Source organism: Neofelis nebulosa, chromosome 14 (genome assembly GCF_028018385.1).
Source record: "Neofelis nebulosa isolate mNeoNeb1 chromosome 14, mNeoNeb1.pri, whole genome shotgun sequence".
NCBI classification, from domain to species: domain Eukaryota; kingdom Metazoa; phylum Chordata; class Mammalia; order Carnivora; family Felidae; genus Neofelis; species Neofelis nebulosa.
Window position 1 is genome coordinate 78,534,295 of NC_080795.1, and position 16,439 is coordinate 78,550,733.

Consider the following 16,439-nt stretch of genomic DNA (forward strand, 5'->3'; position numbering starts at 1 on the left):
AAAAAAAATTTTTTTTTAAATTAAAAAAAATATATAATGTAATATGTACATTATATATATGTATATAATATATTTATATATGTATACAATATATATCAATATATGTATTATTTGGGGGGTTGTTTTCCCCTCTTGTAAGTTGCAATCCTGTAACTGCAGCCTCATTAAAAAAGAAAGGCTATAAACTGGCATTTTCCCTTAGGAAGCAAGTCAGCATTGTGTCAGCAGTGCCTGGTGGACATAGCAGGTGTTCGGTAAGTGCCCTGTGGGTGAACCGAGGGGGGCTCCTGCCTCGACTTCCTGCAGGTGCATGTTCCAGACTCCCTCCTTCCAGGACAAGGTAACATACACGACACATACCTGGAGCATATCTGCCACCGTGACGCTCACAAAACATGCCACTCTCTCAAGCCCGGCCCAAGAGGGGCAGGTCGGCCGCGGCTTGCGGTGCCCTGCGCCCGGCCCCTTACCCAGCTCCGTGTGCGGCAGCTCGGGGACGTCCCTCATGATGACCAGGAAGTAGGCGCGGAGCCCCCGGTAGGCGTGCAGGAGCAGGAAGCACAGCTCTCGGTGCCACTTGTGCGCGTGCTGCATGCAGTTCTCCGAGGGCACATAGAAACTCCCCTGCGGGCGGGACAGACACAGAAGCTGGGGGCCACCATGCGGCTGGCTCGGAGAGCAACCGAGGAGGGGCTCACAGTTCCAGGGAAAGGAGAGTTTGAGTCCCTGCCTCTGTGCAGGAAAGACACTGAGATCTGCCGAGCCTCTGTCTTGTGCATTCATATTAAAACAACAACGATAATAATAATAATGGCAATAATAATAGTAATAGTAACAACGAATGAGGAGGAGGAGGAGGGCACTGACCTGGAAGGTTTGGGATAACCTAATGGGGACCCACTCACAAGTCTCATTCCTCAGCCACTGCACAGCACTCCATAGCAGACGGGGACAGACGGAGGGGTCTCCTCTCGCAGGGAGATGAGGAATTTGTAGAGACCCTCCTGGTGGATGGGAGAGTGGTCCAAGAGAGAGAAAAATGCACTGCTGTGAGATGGGGTGTAGTTGTGGGTTTAGATACACAACACTGGCAGGTGCGTTTGGTGAGAGACTGAACCCAAGTCGGCCTCAGAGGCTCCGTACGTTGCCATCTGCTCACAGACGTAGGGAGCCTTAAACGGGTACAATGACCCAACTCTGGTTTGTGCGTTGAGGACAAGGTGGCCAAGTCACGATGTACCTGGAGACCCAAACACGACGAAGAGAAGACACAGGCCAGTCCTGACTTGGGCACAAACTCAAGAGAGAAGGGTGTCTTGGGGCGAATTTCAGGAGGGATGTGCTTTGGGGACAGAGAAAGGAAGCCCCCAGGGAGGACCTTGGTCCACAGAGGAGGAAGGTGCTGAGTACTGGGCTGGAGAGTTCCATGGATGTGGGACCTTCCTGTCCATCTACTGCTCAAGGGGCCATGAAAGGACACAAATGGCTCTGCATGATCCCCTGCTGCCTGTCCATCCTGCTGTAAGAAACTCCAGACGGCAAGTTGGTAGCATCCCACCCTTCAGGCTCTTGTGAGCGGATGATGTGGCAGCCTCCTGCCTCGTTTGGTCTCCTTCCTTGCTGCCATCGGGGAGGACTGAGTTGGTCCATGGGGACAGGACAGGTGTGATAGGGGTCCGTGGCCATCGGCACTCATCTGCACTCTCAATGGTGCCATGAAGGCAGGCGATCACAGGTGTATTGTACTGGGTCTAATCACAGCATCACGATGAGTGAGTCACACAAGGTGCTACAAATCAGGAAACCGGGATGGAGGCGTCCGGTCAGCTTCTGTCACTTGGCTCTGAGATGGCTGTAAGTCAGGTCCCTAGCAAAAAGACTGAGACAGAGCGGTGCCTGCAGGAGGTGCTGGGTGTGCTGTCGGGGGGCAACGCTGCGGGAGAGTAGGATTGGGCAGAGAGAGTCGTGCAGGACAACGGAGACCTCAGTCCATCCCACGGGGGGCTCTGGAGCTGCAGGGCCGTCGGCCTCGGAGTAGGGGCCGTGCATTGCACGACTGCACCCATGCACTGACCATTATCGAGTGTGGGTGACCCTGCAGAGGAGGTGGGGCCTGGGTCAGCAGCTCTCTCAGACACGGCGGTCTCCAGAGAGGCGCGTGGCCAACTGGCCCCTCCAGAGAGGGGCTTGGTTGATTGGCTCCCGACATCCCTGGCAGTGTGAAGAAGCAGTGACTCAGGCCCGAGGAGGGATGTGGGCAGCATGCCACAGGACCCGCTGGAGAGGCCTTCCGTGAACCCTCCCCAGGGCCTCGACTGAAACCTGGCTTTGCATTACGAGGCCACCGGGTCCCTTTGGATTTGAACTTATGAGACACATTCAGTGAGGTTTGGAACCAAAAGACTCTTCCATTTCATAAGCAGAGAATTCAGTCAGCTAGGCCCTCAGGTAATTCACATGATCCCCATTTCTCATCCTTATTCTGTAAGGATCAGTAGTCGGGGTAGTTATAGAAAGACAAGCAGAGCCTGTGGGTAGAGTGCACGTGTCGGACCCCCAGACCCAAGGAGCAAGAAGGAATCCGCCGTTCTCAAGGCATCTAGGTATTCCCCTGATCTTGGCCTCATTTGGTCTTTGGCAAACACCATACAAAGCAGATGCTCTAATTCTGATTTTCAAAATTAGAACACACATATGGTAAAAAATCTCAGTGTTTCCAGAAACAATCTAAAGTGCCTCATTCCCCAGAGTCCAGTAATTTCTTGTGGGTCTTCCTAGAAGACTTCCGTACATACATGTGCACATGTGTGTTATGTATGCACGTCCTGGAAACACACGCAGACACACTCACACGTGGGAAAAGGCTCTGGGCGGTTCTCTATTCCTTGCTTTTATCACTTACCGTGCCTCAAAGCTTTTTCTGATTAGATCAAATAATAAGTGGTAGGAACTTCAATTTCTGTTTCATAGATAAAAGATTGTGGGTCAAAGAATCAAATGATTTGTTCAAGGTCACCCCACTCTTCCCGCAGAAGAAATGATTCTCAAGGCCAGGTGCTAAGTGGGGGGAGTCCTTTCTCAGTGTGCCACATGCGTCCTGGAGACCGTGCCTCGCAGAGGACAGATGTTCCATCAGGCCTGCTTGCTTTGACTGAGGCATTAATTGAAGTCCCGCCTGCAGTGGCTGTGACTAAGCAGAAATGAAAGCGGACAGGGGATTAACAAAGGCATCAGATCCAGGAAGCTATGAGCCCCCAGTCTGCTTGTTTCCAGCGGCCCCGAGCATCCTGTTTTCTGGTCCTGACACCTGTTTGCCATCGAATTTCCTTATCACCGATGCCTCCTTTTGAAAATGCCTCAGGACCTACTGAAGGCAAGGGATCTTCGAAGTCTGATATTGACTTTGACTTTTAAAACTACATACCAATCTCACGAGGATTTTTCAAAAGACGCATTGGGTAATCTTTGGGGAATCTTCAGAAGGCTGATTCAATATGATGACAGATAATATAAAGTCAAAATGGTAATCCAAAGAGAAATAAAATACATGGCCTGAGATGATTATGAACAAAACAAATCTTGTCCCCTGTAAAACACTCAACGGCACAAGGCTCAGAAAGTGAGTGGGCTGAAGCAGAAGGCCCCACTAGCCGCCCCCCGGGCGGGCAGAGCCGGCGCGGGAGAGCCTGTGCACCTCCACTGACGGTGCACGGAGCGCAGCTGAACGGCACAGTGTCCCCACACGAAGAAAGGACACTCGAGCACCGTCCTTTCCAACAGTCTGGAAAGACACACAGGCCTCACGCAGGGCCAGCCGAACATCAGGCTGCATGTGAACTCACGATGGAGAGCTCCGGGCCAGGGTCCACCCCACCACAGGCACAAAGCAGGTGTAAGGAGCGGACGGTCATGACGCGGCCTCTCCGAGCGGCTGTTAAGGATCAAACAAGACTATCGCGGTAGAATCCGGACGTGAGCCACGTCCCAGGGTAAGGTCAGCGGGCGTGAAAAGGACCTTCGGCTCCCTCAGGATGCACCGGTGGTCCCCAGGGATACGCCTATGGATTATGCAGCTCAGAGATCAACAGTGATCCTCTCAGAAACCTAAAAATGGATTTTTTAGTGTTTATTTATTTTTGGGAGAGAGAGACAGAATGCGAGTGGGGGAGGGGCAGAGAGTGATGGAGACACAGAATCCGAAGCAGGCTCCAGGCTCCGAGCTGTCAGCACCGAGCCCGACGCGAGGCTCAAACCCACAAACCGCAAGATCATGACCTGAGCTGAAGTCAGAAGCTAACTGACTGAGCCACACAGGTGCCCCCCCTAAAAATGGATTTTAACTCAACTGGAGTCCCTGCTGAACCATGGTTTGATGAGAACACAGAATCTGGAGTCCAACGGGCCTGTGCCTTGCTCGTCGGTCGGCCACTTGCTAATGGCGTGACGGGCTAGCCCCCTCCCCTCTGAAGCGTCCGTTTCAGATGAGAGGTGGGGATAATAAGAAAGCCTCGGTGCCCACCTGAGAGCCTGGTTTACAGTCAGTACTTAAGAGGTGTTCATCAGGAAGTTTTGCTTTGTACTTCCTTCATTCCCCAACAGAGAGCCAAGCTTGCCATCACCTCTGACCTTCCTATTAATGCCTCTCCCGTTTACGTGACCAGGTCTAATCCTGCCCTGGGCTCTAGATCGCCATTCCAGACTTCTGGTTGGATAGGCGGCCTGTTGTCAAGGAGGCAGCTTAAAAGGAGCAACTTGCTGTCCCCCCTCAATCCTTCTCTTCCCTTTGGGCATCTTTAGTGGACCCATTTGGCCCAACATTCACAAAAGCCTTGCATTCTCCCAGACTGCAGATCTCTTTCTCACCTTAGAATCTGTAAGAAATTCTCGAAGGCTCTGTCTCTACCACTCTCTCACGTCAGCCCTAGTTTGAGTCTATACTGCTTGCTCTAATTATTAAACCACCCTCCTCATGGGCCTCACCCCTCTGGTCTTACCTTCCTCCTGTGGCACTGGTGTGTGCGAGTTTGTTCACAGCGTTACCCACTGTCTACAAGATCAAGTTCAAATTCCTGACTATGGCATTCACAGCCTTCAAGCCCTGACCACATTTCCAGCTCATCTCCTGCCTCTTGTTGCACAACACAGCTCTCTTTGCTTTTCTCCTTTTAAGGGCCTGTCCTCTGGCTGCCTGAAACTCACCACCAAGACTTGGGTCAAATGTCCTCTCTCTGTGAAGCTTCTCCAGGCTCCTCCTCTGCCAGGGTCCTGCACATACCTCCTTAGACCACAATGATCCCCCCCCCCCACCACCCTACCTGAATCCCCTGAGGGTACAAGTGGTTTGTCATTTGTCTTTGAACCTGAAACAGCAGAGAGAAATTCAATGACGAAAGAAAGAGAGAGAGGGAGAGAGAGAGAAAGAGGGAAAGAGAGAAAGAGAGAGGGAAAGAGAGAGGGAGGGAGGGAGGGAGGGATGAAGGAAGGAAGGAAGGAAGGAAGGAAGGAAGGAAGGAATGAGGGAGGAAGGAAGGAAGGAAGGAAGGAAGGAAGGAAGGAAGGAAGGAAGAGGGGGCAGAGAAAAAAGAGAAAAGAAAGGAAAAAGGAAAAGAAAAAAGAAAAGAAAAAAGAAAAGACAACGAAAAGAAAAAGAAAAAGAAAAAAAAAGAAAAGAAAAAAGAAAAGAAAGAAAAGAAAAAGGAAAAGAAAACAAAAAGGAAAAGAAAAGAAAAAGAGAAAAGGGCTGTTGCATCCGCTGGGGGTCTTGACAAGGCAACACGGGCCTGGATTGAAGGTGCAAATCACCCTCACCTCCCCCTTCCTTACAACCGTAGGTTTTGGGGCGCCTGGGTGGTTCAGTTGGTTAAGCGCCCGATGCTTCATTTCGGCTCAGGTCATGATCTTATCGTTTCTGAGTTCGACCCCACATCGGGCTCTGCACTGAAGGTACAGAGCCTGCCCGGGATTCTCTCTCTCTGCGTCTCTCTCTGCCCCTCCCATGCTCACTTTCTCTCTCTCTCTCTCTCTCTCTCTGTCTCTCTCTCAAAATAAATAAATATACCACATCTTCTTTAAAAATAAAAAAGAACCATGGGTTTTCACACAATTCTGGAATTGATACTGGAATTTGGGTTTGCTACCCTACCACAAAAATCATGCTCTAGATCTCTATGTCCTATAGAAACACACTCAACTTACACTTTACATGAGATGCACACACAATCTGATATTCATTCGGCACGGGGTAAGCACGGATAACTTTTCATTTAATTCAAACACGCCCATGAAAGTGAGGCACGTTTTTGTACAGAAATATCAGTACATCTTCTGTGTTGCAGTTGCGGGAGAAGGCATAAACGGAATCGGGTTTTAATATTCTGGATGCTTATTTGAAACAGGAACGCAAAAGCTCCGTCAGACCTCACAATCTAGAATTCTATTAATAGTAGCTACTGTTCATCAGATGCCTGCTGTGTGCCTCATACCAGTTTTCGGTCCCTGGATTCCTCTTCTTGGTAATTCAGGGGATTTTTCATTATTATCTTATTTTTAACCAAGGAGCAAACTACGATAGCATTAGTCCACTAACGTTTATTATTTGGCCCTAGTACGCGTCACGCATTATGCGTTCTAAGTGTATTAATCATTCAATTCTTATGCCAAACCTGTAAAGTAAGTGCAATTATTTACCCCCATCTTGTAGACTGGGAAACCGAGCCCCAGTGTGGAAACAGCCTGTCTACAAGCCTCACGGCAAGCAAGTAGTGGATTAGCAGTTCAGACACGCTGAAAGCCTCGCAACACTGACCTTACTCTTGGAACTGAGATGCGGGAGGTTATTTACAGAGTCAGCCTGTGGCCCCACCTTCGGGATGCAGGAGAGTCAAACCTCTTCCTTTTTTTTTTTTTTTTTAAATACAGTAGGGATTTTAGTTAATAATAATGTACCAGTATTTGCTTTTTAAGTTTATTTATTTTGAGAGAGAGAGAGAGCAATCGAGTGCTGGGGAGGGGCAGAGAGAGGTAGAGAGGGATAAGCCCAAGCAGGCTCTGCCAGTGTGGAGCCTGATGTGGGGCTCGAACTCACGGACCACGAGATCACGACCTGAGACAGAATCTAGAGTTGGACGCTTAACGGATGGAGCCACCCAGGTGCTCTGAAGAGTGGAGCCTCTAACTCCCGTTAGAGCCCGGGTTTAAAAAGGAACCCAGCTCTGTAAATTCCGAAGAGAATCAAAACCCGTTGGGGCTAGTCTTTGCTTTGCAACCAACTATCCAGAATCCCGGAAAACACCTTTGTCTATCTGTTCTTTCATCTGGTCAGCAACAGACGGCCGCTATCTGGGTGAGCAGTCCCCGATTTTGTGCCCCAACACACAAGACTGCAGGAACCAGCTGTGGGCTGGACTATAAGAATCTCTTACTACAAGTGGCTGAAATCTAGAAATCACAGATGACTTCGCATCAGCACGACTTGATCTACGTTGCCCCTAGTGTCCTCTTACTGACATCCCACACGGCTCCTTGAGCAGGAGAGAGGGAAGCAGGTCAGGCACGGGGGTCAGCGAGGCACCTGACAGTCCCCGATCTAGGTTACATTCCCGCCTAGATGTCTCTCCATCTTACACATATATGCTCGCTGCCCTCCACCCGCACATCGCTCCAGCGCCAAAGGATCCCCCACGCGACCACTGAGTGACCACAGAGAGATCTGTGTGGCTCCGGCCATAAAGGAAGTAAACTTCACTTGGTGTTTCTCTCCCTCTGTAGATGTGTTCTACACACGCCTGCTCTTGGAATCAGGGACGGGATAGCGTGCGTCGACTCCCAGCTACTGCCGCCCTGTGGGCAATCCAGCCACGTGGCTGACCGAAGCGAGAGCTGGAAAAGAGGGGGGCTGCGGTGAAGCAGGAGAGCTGCCTTGAGCTCTCTGAAGGGTCATCGTGGGGGGCGTCGCACACAAGGTCCCACGGAGTGGATCTAGAGGCACACGTTGTGGGTGAGAATATGGCTTCTCCGCTCTCGATGCGTCTTGTATGTGGAGGGACACCCCTTTACGTGACACCCCCAGATCCTCTCTGCCCATTTATTGGGCAAATGGTGAGTTTGGGACAAGAAACTGGGAGCTTCCTGGTCTTTTTTCTTGGGAGCAAGTCCTCCCTTGGAAGCGCTTGTCTCCATCCCCCTTGGTCCCGGGGGAGGCCTGGCAGAGGATGTGCTCAGCCGGGGGCCTGCATCCGTCCAGCACCGCTGCACCTGAGCAGGGAAGCAGTTCACTCTAGAGTTCAATATCCGGGAACCCCTCGGTCAATGATGGAAGCCAAATGATCTAGTTTAGTGTACTTTGGTTTGGTTTATTTATTCTGAGACACAGAAAGTTCGAGCAGGGGAGGAGCAGAAAGAGACAGAGGGAGAGAAAGAATCCCAAGCAGGCTCCATGCTGCCAGTTCAGAGCCCGATGTGGGACTCAAATTCACGAAACTCATGCCCTGAGCCGACATCCACAGCCAAAGGTTCAACCGACAGAACCACCCAAGTGGCCCTATGATCTCCTACTTCAGTTTCATCTCCAATGTGTCTTATAATTTGTCTTTCTGACTGGCTCAGCACTCAGTTGGAGAGAAGAAGGTATTACGTCCCAGTCGCCCTCACACCCGACAGCAGATCTGATCTCCTCTGGTGACAGTCACTGCGTTAATGCTGCCTTGCTGTGGCAGCCTCAATCGCCTGGGTGCTCAGGGCCACAGGAAGCAAGTGGGACAGTTGGTCAGTGTTGGGTAGAGGGCCAGAGGAGACCAGTGGTCATCGTTTTCATTCCTGATTCCTAAATATTGCTTTCTCTCCTGTTTACAAGCCTGTTTTAAACAGCACTTTTTGAAAGGCACGGTTTTGATTCAGCTTGCCCCCAAATCACTGTGACATGCATTTTCTTTTACTTGTATCTTGTGGGGCAAAGCCACAGACCCATAAACATTCAGTGGGCTTAGCATTACAGGATGACCTGGGGTCAAGGGGTCAAGTCTGACCCTTGCTACTCTCCAGCTCTAACACCTCAGACAGGGAGTAAGCTGCCCTCATGGGGCAAGACTAGGGGTAAAGGGGAAAGTTCCTTACCTTCCACAGAGCACAACACACACACACAGTGTTAGTCTAACGATTTTACAGGTAAGAATTCCATACAAATCCTTCCCACTAATTTACTTAGTGGCATTTTCTTTAGTAAACTGGTCAATTACTGTTTGACCAAGAGATTTTTTTCTTTTTTTTAATATATGAAATTTATTGTCAAATTGGTTTCCATGCAACACCCAGTGCTCATCCCAAAAGATGCCCTCTTCAATACCCATCACCCACCCTCCCCTCCCTCCCACCCCCCATCAACCCTGTTTGTTCTCAGTTTTTAAGAGTCTCTTATGCTTTTGACCACGAGATTGTTGACCTGTTTAGAACTTCAAAAGGTAATAATTCATTAGCAATGAAATAACTTGATATACTGACCCTGAATAATCCATCACCATCTTACAAGTTACCTTAATGGCTGTGATGCATTTTGGGTGAATGCCTATATACTGTTGATCTATTTGACTAGAAGGATACTTACACATGACAAGCATTATGATAGAGAGTCCCATGGGGTTTCTTTTTTTCTTCACCAAGTCAATGGGGTCAGTGCATCATCATGACCCCAGTTATTCTCTATTTGGTGCCCCCTGGGTGCCCACCGCCATGCTATAAACACTTAACCTCCAGAGATGAGAATACACTGGAGGCCCACCTGGAGGAAAATACCCTCTGGCTGGAGGAACCAGGGGCACAGACCCCTAACTGCAGGAAGGTCTCACACCAGGAGAAACTGTATGATGCTGAGTGTGTGGAAGGGTGCGAGCAGGGGAGGCGTCCTAGAAAAAGGTGATGCTGCAGCCGAATCTCGAATGGTTAGGCAGAAAAGGGATGAGAGCAAGCACAGAAACCACCATAAGCAAAGACGCGGGGTGAGCAAATGAATAAAATGCAGGGAACTACAACCCTTGTCACCCTATTGAGGTGCACGACTCCAGGATGCAGGTGGGACGTGGTCGTGGAGGGTCAGGCACATCGTGTTCATCAGAACTCAGTTCCCAGGAAGCCAGAGACACGTACGACAGGTACAAAATGTGTGCCAGTGAACCGGGCAAGGGGAGATGGGGAGGCACGTGCTGAGCCTCTGTTCTCCGACTCTGGCTTCTCACTAGTTGCTGCATTCGGTCCTCCAAACCTTCCGGGAAAGTTGAAATCATAATGTAAACTTACAAAAGTGGAACGGGCCCAGAGAGATTAAGTAAATGGCCCTGGGTCCCATTAAAAACAAATGGCCCTGGGTCCCAGAACTACTAAGAGATAAATCCAGGGTCCCAAAACTGCATAGCCACACTCTTTCATCCCACAGGGCACTATTCTGAATTCACCAGAATCAAAGTCCTCCCAAACAAGGGCAAGGCAGTGAGGACAGGGATAATGGCCACCAGAAGTGCTGGATTAATCACGCAGCACGTGAAGTGTGGAGAGGCTGGTTCCAAGACCACAAACTCCGACGTACCTGCAGAATGAGGTACCCCCAGTCTCAGGGGGATACTGTGACCATTGAAACTGTTTCTGTTTTGGAAACTCGAGATGTTCACTATGGTCTCTTAAAGGTGTAAAATTCTATGCTTTTGTGATTTTAATTATGAAAGGTATTAAATTCCTTCAGCCGACACTGGGGCAGATATCGACCCAGCAACCGTAATTACTCTCCTACTGCGAGCTATGAAGTCTCTCATGCGGATTTGGTCCTTGTCTCTCCTCCTGGTACCTCTGGTGCACTCTTTCTACATGGCTCATTCTGTAGGGAACCTGGGAACTAGACCAGAGCAGATCAGCACTGAACATGGATTCTACATTCTGATAGCAAACTTCCAAAGACCCACGTGTCTCCTCATAAGCCTCCTTATCTGAGATGCATGGAGTACCCAGACTCATGTCCAAGAGCAAGGTGGCCAGAGCAACGGTAACAGCCCGTCCCAAAGGTAGATGATCAGAACAGGGTATGGCTGTCGCTTGAATGAGGTGAGCCTGATCCCAGAGCCCACACACCCGACCACTGCCAATTCCCGACTCCTCGGAGACGATGCTCAGTGAACGTGAGCCCTTTCTCGGCCCCCGTTGAAAACAGATCGGGCTTTCTGAGAGACCATTGAGACAAATGGGAGGCTACCGCATGGATGCTATCATATGAGGATGTTTACTTTTATAGGAAATCAGCTCAAAGCTTGTATGGCTTTCATTGGAACGATCATGGCAATCGTAGAAACCAAAGCAAGAGTATCTGCATAATAGATCGTAGTGTATCCAGGGCTTTTAAATCAACCTTGTAAGGTACCGGTCAACATCAGCCTCATCTATGGATGAGGAAGCAGAGTGACGGATCTGTCAGACATAGTGTCAGGAATTGAGAGTTTCTTATGAAAAAAAAATTGTCAAAATTAACAGACCAAAAATAACCTGAGCACATTTTAAGTAAAATTCTGATCACATCTAGGGCCACGTTGCAATCAAATATTGCTGTGTGGTGTTATTACTTGCACTTGCCTCAGGTCCAACACGAAGCTACTAGACGTACGGCCACCAAAGTGATAGGGCTGGCCCTGCACTGCGACACTTCTTAATCGAGGCCACGGCATTTGACCTGTTTCCCGTGCTGGTCTACATCTAGTGACCGCTTGTCACATGGCGGTGCTCTGCTGAATATCGTGTGGACCTTCTATGTGGTTTTGAGCCCACCATGCGTTTTTAAAATACTTTTTAAGTTTATTTATTTATTTTGAGAGAGAGACAGACAGAGCAAGTGGAGGAAGGGCAGAGGGAGGGAGAGAGAGAATCCCAAGCAGGCTCCGCACTGTCAGGGCAGAGCCTGGTGTGGAGTTCGAACCCACGAACCGTGCGATGGTGACCTGAACCAACGTCAGATGCTCAACAGACCAAGCCCCCGCCCCCAAGGCGCCCCAAGCCTGTTGTGTATTTGTGATCATTCACTGCCTCTCCCATAACAAAGGTAATTATTTCCAAGCACTGTGGTGATGAGCGACTAAGACAGGTAGTGGAAGGAGGTACTTAGAAGCGTATCTGGCAAAGAATGAGCACCTGACAAAGAACAGACCATTGTATTCCGGGAACACAACAGAGGCGCATGCGAGCCAGTCTGCAGGGTTGGGAGGAGATGTGACAGAGTCCCCAAGAGCAGACAGGACAAGCCAGAGGCCCGCGGGCAGTGAGGACGCCGGCCATGATTCCAGCATCCGCACTGTGCAAACACTGCCTCCCTTTCTGCGGAGCTGAGGAGAGGGAAGCATAGAAAGGGGACGAAAGAGGAGACCGGAGCCTGCTTCCCTGCAGCCTCCCAAACACTGGGGACCTTCTGGCCCTTTGCTTTTTAGTATTGTGCACAGAGCCTCCGAACGGCGTGAACAGGCCACTTCACCACTGTTTACTAACAAGGGCTCCGCAGACAGTAAATTCTTTAACTAAGGTGACCGCGGTCAAAACAGCACTCCGGTGTCGAAAACACCTAATGCCCCACGTCTAAAAGTACCGGCTCTATCTATCGAAACCCGGATGGCTTTGGCACTTTCCTTCACTGGTGCTTTATCTCCAGTTTTTCTTCTCTGCAAGCAATTCCCCAAACTGTGTACAACGTTCAACAGTTTTTGTTAGCAGTTGGCAAATGGGATTCTTAACATTTAATCTAATTGAGAACAACATCGCACAACTCACACCGAACGAGCAGTTCAGCTGTCAGCCCATCATAAAACCCCAAACACCTTTCTGCTGAATGTATTTTTACAGTCTAGCTGGAGGAGGGCTCTGACTTAAAGAAGAAAAATACCATTCTCCAACTCTATTAGATGTATCAGTGTCTCTTAAAAATCACCAGTCACGGGGCACCTGAGTGCTCAGTCAGTTGAGCATGTGACTTTGACTCAGGTCATGATCTCAAGGTTTGTGACTTTGAGCCCCACGTCGGGCTCTGCGCTGACACCTCAGAGCCCGGAGCCTGCTTTGGAGTCTGTGTCTCCCTCTCTCTCTGCCCCTCCCCTTCTCATGCTCTGTCTCTCTCTCCTTCAAAAATAAACATTAAAAAAAAATTTTAAAAGAAATCACCAGTCATGAGAGATGGTGTGTTTTGCGAAATGAGGGTGCACTCCATCATCAGAGCCGATCTGAACCCAAACACTGGCTTTGCAACCTGTAACCTCCTCCAGGCTCCACATGTGCACATGCTCAGTCTGTCTATTAAAAACAATTTTGGGATGAGATGCCATCTATAAGATTGTTGACAGGACTAGCTATAGAGCAAACCAAATGCCTGGTGGATATTAAGTGCATTATTTGGTTATTCCACAAAGAGTAGATCTAATGAACAAAATGATAATCCTTATTATTAGCATTATAGTTAATTCTGTTATTCTTATTAATACCATTATGGTGTAATAGAGTGGCATTTCATGTTTCCTCCTCAGACCAGGCTCACGAGTTACAGGAGGTGGGCAGAGGGTGGTTACATTCCATGTATTGTTTTCAACATCGCGTGATTCCCTTTTATGTTACGTGAGGTCTTCAAATCTTTACCACTTGGCTCTCTGATCCGGCAGAAACGTCCTTTGGGCAGAGGATTTTAGCTTGTCGAGGATCTGATACTGAGGATGCTTATCTCCCTGGCAAGTTACTCCTGGTGGATTTAAGCAAGAGAAGGGCAGGTTCGAGGCGTGAAAGAGACAGGAGAGGAGTGGCAGGCCATGTAAGACCGTGGGGCCGTGGATTCGCTGAGGAGGAGAGAGAAGGCAGGGGCTAGTGGACGTGAGCACCCCATCCACCCTGGGGACTGCGGCTGCCCGTCTAGCCTCAGCCCCACGTGGTGACTCCACTGGTGGCCCTGCTCCCTTACAGAGGCCCTGCTCCAGAGACCAAAGCCGGCCCCTCTGCCTGTGGCTTCTCCTTGCCCGGCTTTAACTGCCCAACACCAGCCTGCTCTGACCCTGCCACTGGTCTCCCGCCCCAGGCTGCCTGCCTCCGGGTTCGGTGCCCTCACCTCACCAAGCCCGTGTCTCAGACGGCCAGGCAGGGCCCCACACCGTTTCTCCTTGTAAACGAGACTGTTGCGCGTTAGCTACCTTGTCCTTTCCGCTACTCAAATGTTACTGCTAGTATGACTTCCATACCGAAGCAGAGAAATCTCTTTCGAAAAGAATTTTCGATGCTTTTAACCCTGATTATGGTTAGTGTTATTACAAACAGCCATATTTTAGAATTAAATAAAATACTTGGGGCACCTGGCTGGCTCAGTTGGCTGAGCATCTGCCTTCGGCTCAGGTCATGATCTCACAGGTTCGAGCCCCTCATCAGGCTCTGTGCTGACAGTGCGGAACCTGCTTTGGACTCTCTCTCTCTCTCCTCTTCTCTCTGCCCCTCCCCACATTCACGCTCTCACTCTCAAAAATAAATAAACGTTAAAAAAAGAAGAATTAAGTAGAGTATATGACATGTTTACACGGTGCCCAAGTTACTCCTGGACACATCTATTCAAGGACCATTTTGTGGGTGTTGTTTCTGGGCTTGGCTAGGGAATAAAGAGGATTACTGGAGTGTGATCTCTGGGTTTGAAGCCTGTGTGATCTGGTGTGTGTGGCAGCACACAGGTGAAGGGCTTCAGGACAGGTAGGTGAGTGCCAGGATCAGGTTTCCACACGATGCCACTGCAGCACAAAATAGTGTGTGCATTCTTCTTGGGCCAGTAAGGGAAATGCCACGTAAGAAATGACCTAATAATTTAAAAGAAATCAGAAGATAAAAGGAGGAGGAAAACCGAGTGTGAAGGAAAACCTTTTGCAGGAGTAAAAATAAAACTGAGATGATGTAAGCAGCGTGGACACGCGGGGACGAGGCTGAATGAAGACGGGTGTGGGTTTTGAGGTGGGAGGGTCTCTCTTCCTTGTCACTAGGATGATTTCAAGGTTCACCATCTCACAGGGGCCGAGGGGAAATGGAACAGAGGGACGAGATTCGGAAGAAAGGAGGCAAGTCTGGAAGTTGTTTGTTGTCCAGCAGGAAGCAACGAGGGCATCAGTGCACGAGACAGGAAGGGGCCGAGGATGACCAAGGTCCCTGGAAGCTCACTCAAATTAGCAACACACACAGCAAGGGCCTGGGTCCCAGGAGGAGAGCGCCAGCTGGGGAGATGTATTGGCCAAGACGGCATCTCCAGGGTCCCACCACTGGGGCTGGAATCCCGGCACTATCACTCACAACCCTCCTGGCCTTGGGCCTCAGTTTCCTTATCTGTAAAATGGGGGAACTACTAATCACTTCTTCACTGGGTTCGAGTAAAGAGTAAATCATGGAATATGTACACAGGCTTAAGACAGGCTGGAAAAGGGTAAGAACTCAGCATTAGTTTGGCTAATATTATTCTATTAATTGACTGGAAGCACAGAGCATGGTCTGGAAATTGGCCATGGAACCACATCCCTTATGTCTCTGTGAATTCATGGCTGTGATCACTGGACACACCTGTCGTGTAGCAAACCGAACACTTGGATTTGGATACTGCAATCCAGCTCTGACGACATGGTCATGTGGACAGTCCCGGGCGAGTTACTTCCACCCCTGGGATTAGCACGTCCCAGGGCTGTGATGAATACTGATAGAAACAACCGGGTAAAAGGACTTCGGGGTAGAGAGCACAGTGGAACTCAAGGAGCGTGTTGCCATTACTTGATGCGATGCGTCAGCACCGACTCTGAAGAAAGTGCAGCTCAGGCACCCGGGGCGGTGGGCGCTGTGCGTGCTCCCCGTGATGTCTCCACCCGTGAGGGCTGAGACCCCGTAGGCAAGGCTGAGCAAAGGTTAGAGCATTTCCTGAAGCCACCGGCAGCCTTTCTGGCAGCCATGAGCAAGCATCAGTTTTGTCCAAGGTTCTCCTGGGAAAGTGAATGAGATCAATATGGAACGGGATTCTTTGCTACCCAGAGAAAGTGGCAAGTGAAGCAGAGAGAATGGCTGAAGTCAAGGAGGGATGAGATTCGTTTCCAATAATGAACACTATGGCAGATGATGCCACAGCGAAAGGGACAGTCAGCACAGCTCGGAGCCTGCAGATCAGCGCCCTGTGTGTACTCGGAATGGTCTGGGGACAGGTTTCCGAGAGTGCTTCACTGTTGTGCCCGCCTTAGGAATAGGAGGTCCTGAGTGGGTGCTGGCAGTGGGTTGTTGACCAGCAATAAAAATATAAGTGACTCCAATAAAACTGGCTCTGAAGCCACTATCAACACCATTTACATAAATTGTGGGGGGAGGTTAAATAAGAGGACAAATCTACTCAGGGATGGGACTTCGTTACACTTTACGAGCCCTCGTGCATATGGTATCTA

At 49.7% G+C, this 16,439-nt stretch overlaps 1 protein-coding gene across 6 annotated transcripts in view; it reads right to left on the reverse strand.

Moving 5' to 3' along the window:
* Window positions 1-16,439, reverse strand: part of FAM135B (family with sequence similarity 135 member B) — a 293,649-nt gene that overhangs the window by 50,761 nt on the left and 226,449 nt on the right. For all 6 annotated transcript variants that reach the window (XM_058699176.1, XM_058699175.1, XM_058699170.1 and 3 more), the window contains exon 8: window positions 471-624. In XM_058699176.1, coding sequence (XP_058555159.1) covers window positions 471-624 — 154 coding nt within the window. The remainder of the gene's footprint in view (window positions 1-470; window positions 625-16,439) is intronic.